The sequence below is a fragment of the Spermophilus citellus genome, assembly GCF_964194105.1.
Source record: "Spermophilus citellus genome assembly, chromosome: 3".
In the NCBI taxonomy this organism is placed as follows: Eukaryota; Metazoa; Chordata; class Mammalia; order Rodentia; family Sciuridae; genus Spermophilus; species Spermophilus citellus.
This window is the reverse complement of record NC_138184.1, coordinates 208,992,271-208,997,625: the sequence shown is the minus strand read 5'-3', so window position 1 is coordinate 208,997,625 and position 5,355 is coordinate 208,992,271. Positions and strand designations below refer to the sequence as shown.

The 5,355-nt window shown below is 46.5% G+C and overlaps 1 protein-coding gene across 1 annotated transcript; it reads left to right on the top strand.

Annotated features, from left to right (window-relative positions):
* Window positions 1-2,510: 2,510 nt before the first annotated feature.
* KLF14 (KLF transcription factor 14) lies at window positions 2,511-4,154 on the top strand. The gene has a single exon (XM_081287687.1). The coding sequence runs from the start codon at window positions 2,718-2,720 to the stop codon at window positions 3,699-3,701; it is 984 nt and encodes a 327-aa protein (XP_081143813.1). The 5' UTR covers window positions 2,511-2,717; the 3' UTR covers window positions 3,702-4,154.
* Window positions 4,155-5,355: the final 1,201 nt, after the last annotated feature.

Sequence of the window (5,355 nt, the reverse complement as noted above, 5' to 3'; positions counted from 1 at the left end):
ATACAGCTTACTGGACAAATGAAGGAAGACTGTGAACAAACAGATCACAAATTCAGAAATGTCAACAGTCAATAAATATATTGAAAAAAAAAAAAAGCTCAACCTCACCAGCAGTGGGGGAAACTCAAATAAAACAAGATACTGGGTTATTTAAAAACCAAATTGGCAGAAATAAGAATCTAGACAGTATTTAATGTCATCTGAGGGAAACACCTCACCTATACTCTGGTGGGTGCACAAACTAGAATACCATTTGGCAGCCTGATAAAACTGAAAATGTGTGTGCAGCCCAGTAATTCCCCATCCAGGTAGAACACATAGAGAAATTCTCACATATGTGCAAGGAAAACATGTACAAGTAATACCAAGATGCTGGCAGCAGCTGAAATATTCATCAATAGGGGCATGAATAAACACGGCACATTCATATGCATGGATCTACAATATAGCAATTAAAATGAATGAACTGGATCTATATTTATGAACATGAAGAAAAAAAATACCATGAAGAAGAAAAAAAAAGCCATAGAAGGTCATGTATAGTGTAATACCACGTATGTACATTTTAAAAATCATTCAAAGCAATATTCCATATGGATTCACATGCAGTAAAAGTGTAAAACATAGATTGGAAAGTTGCATACCAAATTCATGATAGTGTTTGCCTTTGGGGAAAAGGGTGGAGAAGGGTACCAGGGAGGAATGCAAGGGGACTTTGATTTTATCAGAAATGTTAAATAGTTCAATTAAAAAACAGATCTGAAGCAAATAAGACAAATGGTAACATTGATTAATTGTATGAGACAGGTACATGGGGACCTATAATATTATCTCTGCACTATTAAATATCTTTAGCTTTTTCTAAATAATAAAATCAAAGCAGCCAGTAAAGAATCCTATCTCTTATAAAATTTTAATGTGTAGGTTGTTAATCATCTGAAAATTTGAGGCAAGCAACTTTAGCAAACATTTTCAGTTTTTAAAGTGGAATCTCCTTAAAAATAATAGACCTAACAATACTATTTTAAAACTGATGAAATGAATAAAGTAAATCCTATAGATGTTAACCTGGCTAGTTCACAAAATCACATTGAGGGAGAAAAGCAGGTTACAAAATGACATGTACACTACTGTCCCATTCATTAAAAAAAAATTAAGTACATAAACATGGTCATAAATATATATATTTACATATATAGGTAACTGAGTAATAAAAGTATAATAACAAATGCTGACAGAATACATACTTTATAATACTGATCACCTAAGGAAATAAAGGGGGTAGAAAGGTGAATGTGACTGGGGAGAAAAGTAAAGTGACATGCAACTCTCTAATGTTTAATATAAATTTCAAAATCTGAAGCAAATATGACAAAAATATCACATTTGATTAATCTGATCAGTAAATAACATGAACATGTGTGTTATTCCTGATGCATCTGTATTTTTTAATTTTCAAAAGAAAAAGTACTGAAGAATTACAAATAAAATGCACATAATTCAATAATATAAAAGTAAAGCTTGTACACAAGCCAAACTGTGATATGACTGTTTTTAGAAATGATCCTGTTTGTTTTCTATGTGTTTTTTAATTTTAAAGACTAAAAAAGAGGAAAGCAAATGAGAGCAATGAACACAGGTAAAAGAAATTATTCACATATTTGATTATAAAAAAGAAAAGCCTCCACAATCATAAAACACCATATGAGCATTCTATATCATTTGCTGTGTTTTCTTATTCTTAATTTTTGCCAAAAGAAAAAATACAAGATGTTGCCTAATTGGAAACGTGACTTTCTATTATTAAAATTGTGGGAGTCCATTTTAATGTGTTTATCTCGCTGCTAGTCTATAATTTATATTTCAGCGTGGAAATTTGTTTGTATGCCTGTGACAGGTTAATGCAGCTTAAACATGCATTTTTCTTTCGTTGGTTGAATAGTTAAATCGTTACTCAAAGGATTTTAAGTTTCAATTTCAACCATGAGAGGATTCTTCGCTTTTCCAAGGTTAAAATGTTTCTGGTTCAAAATGCTATTAATTAATAGCTACGTAGTGGATCTATTTAGGGAATTGCCACCGACCCTGGATTAACAGTTGAACTGCTAAATGGGAAAACTTTGTTTTTTCCTTGATGCAGACTTGGGGATATTTTCAATTTGGTCTGAGAGCGGAGAACGGGAGTGAAATGTAATTCCAGACCACTTAGCCAACAATCGCAATTATGAATCGAAAGACAAGTCAGGTATTAGCATCTTTTTTCCCCTTAAAAAAAAAGTTTCTCGGACTCCGCCGGACACCCAGCTGGCGGAGGACCAGCCGGCGCGGGGGGGCCAAGCCGGCAGGCTGCCCAGAAGTTACGATCGGGGAGTTTTCGCTTTATTAAAATTACCTGGCTCACCAGCAGAAGAAAGAACGCGAAGACAAGATAATTTCTTAGGCTGTTAAAAATGACTTAGCCCGGTGGGCCGCGCATTCCGGGGGTGTCCTGCCGGCCGGGGCGGGTCCCCGGCGCCCCCGCGGGCTCCGGTGCGTCAGGGGCGCGTCAGGCGGGGCGGGCTCGGCACGGGCGGCGGCGGCGGCGGCGGGCGGCGGGCGGCGCGCACCCGGCCTCCTGCTTCTCGCTCCTAGGCTGCGGGACGGACGCTCCCGGGAACTCTCTCGCTCGCGGCCGGCCGCGCTCTGACGGCGCTCGCCGGCTGCCGAGCGGTCCCAGCATGTCGGCAGCCGTGGCGTGCATGGACTACTTCGCCGCCGAGTGCCTGGTGTCCATGTCCGCGGGCGCCGTGGTTCACCGCCGCCCGCCGGACCCCGAGGGCGCGGGCGGAGCCGCTGGCTCGGAGGTGGGTGCGGCGCCGCCGGAGTGCGCTCTGCCGGGTCCGGGGCCACCAGGGCCCGCGTCGGTCCCCCTACTCCCCCAGGTTCCCGCCCCCAGCCCCGGCGCGGGTGGCGCCGCGCCCCACCTGCTGGCTGCAAGCGTCTTGGCTGATTTGCGCGGCAGCTTTGGGGAGGGCTACGGGGAGAACTCGGGGGAAGCTCTGCGCGACTCGTCTGGCTCCTCCGACCCGACCCAGTGCTCCAGCCCGACCCAGGGTTCCGAGCCGGCCTCAGCCTCCGGTGCAGACGCGTTCTCCGAGCCCGCGAGCTCCTCCGGCTCGCCTGCCATCCCAAGTGCGCCAGCCGACCCAGGAGCGCTCGACGACGACGGAGGGGTGTCTGGAGGGGCCCCAGAGGCTGGCCCCGCACCCGCAGCAGGTCAGATGTCCCGGAGAAGGCCAGTAACACCTGCTGCCAAGCGACATCAATGCTCCTTCACTGGCTGCACCAAAGCCTATTACAAGTCATCGCACCTTAAGTCCCACCAGCGTACCCACACGGGTGAGCGCCCTTTCTCCTGCGACTGGCTCGACTGCGACAAGAAGTTTACGCGTTCCGACGAGCTGGCCCGCCACTACAGGACGCACACGGGTGAAAAGCGCTTCTCCTGCCCCCTCTGCCCCAAGCAATTCTCCAGGAGCGACCACTTGACCAAGCACGCTCGCCGCCACCCAACTTATCATCCTGACATGATTGAGTACCGGGGACGTCGTCGCACTCCCCGCGACTACCCGCAACCCACCACCGTGGTGGAAAGCTCCTGCTCCGGCTCTGGCTCCGGTTCTGGCTCTGGCCAGGAGCCCAGCCTCCCTACCAGCCTGTAGGACAGTCGTTGCTGTCAGTTATCCCCCCCCCCCCCCCCAGGACGATCTCCCAGACCATTTCCCCTGCCTTCTCTCTGCCCATCCCTCTTTTATCAGAGTCATTAGACCAAGGCACAGACTGGTTCCTCCGCTCTGAGGGTGGTTCCAGGTGGGCATGTTGGACTCTGGGGAGGGACTGGGAGCCAGAAAATAACGGGAATTCTTGCAACACAAATATCATCCAAAAAGGAGGGGTTGATCAAGACAACCCCCAGGAACTGGTGAGAAGGGATGAACTCTGGTACTCTCCAGAGTACTGAAGATTCTCTCTTCCCAGGAACCAGAGAACTGAAATTCTCAGATGCCTGAGGAACTCCCAGTCTTAAAGGACTCGGGTGCCTCACCCACCCACCAGGGCGGACCTTGGAGAGGGTGACAGGGGTGGTGGTCTTGGAAATGTCCAGGACTGGGATGGTGAGAGGCCTTTGGAAACAGAAATGATTTCTATTTCTGTAAACAGCAATGTTTACTAATTTATTTTTAGTATCTTTTAACCAAGGATTCCAGGTTGATGGGAGGCGAATGTCCTCCACTTCCCCAATTGCTCCAGCTATCTCTGCTAGGAGAGGCAGTGCAAGTGTCCAGTGGATGAATGGTTGGGAGATGATTCTTGGTGTGTGGGGAGTGGTGTGAGTCTGTTTGTAGGTCCTCTAGCATAATTTGGAACCCTCCACTTGCGCCATAACCCTTTTCCCCATTTGAATTCTTACTTGGGGATGGTAGCTTCCTGGCTCACTCTCATGATGAGATTGCTTAAACAATTTGGAAATAACCATAAAAACACAGAAAGAAAAGGGTGGTACAAACTAGTTCCCCCTTTTCACCCAGATGGCAAACCTAAGCAACTTTTGATGGGGGCTGGTCCCAAACAAGTACTTTCAGAACAATTGATAGCATTCAGGGAAACTGAGGCATGTGATTCCAGCTGCCTCATCCAAAGCAATCTCAGGGGTGATAGATTCTGTTCATTTAATAATGGCTAACTAGGGTGGTTTTTTTCCCTTCAAGGTCTTTACACTTTTGTTTTTGCTACAGGTGAGTTGGTGTTGGAGGGTGGGTGTGAGAGACTGATTTCTTCCAAAGACCTGGCTGCCTTTGGATTTGGGGAGGGAACAGCAAAGTGATAGCTATTATCAAACAGGAGGATCCTTCTCCTCTGACCATGAAGTCCCTCCAAGTTACATCTTCAGGGCCCTTCTCCTCCAATGATCGGAACAAGGTATCAACAATATTTATTTTTTCTATTATGTGTCCTTGCTGCTTGGGATGAAATCATTAACTACTCTGTTTATATATGTGAGAATGTGTATATATGTGACTCTTTCATTAGAGATGAGGCTGAGGGCTGGGGATGTGGCTCAGTGGTAGAGTTCTTGCCTGATAAGCATGAGGCCCTTTTGTGGCCCCTTGTGGGGGGATGGGATGGGGGGTTGGTGGGGGAGCCAGCGTGGGTGAGAATGGTGTGTGGCTGAAAGTTGATTCCTTATGATGAGGTCTTCCAGCCCCCTCCTCAATATCTTAAAATTATATCCCATCATTCACAAATGTGGGAGATGCCATAATATTATAGGACCATAACAGGCACCTGGTTAAACAAACCACTTGCCCCTATTTT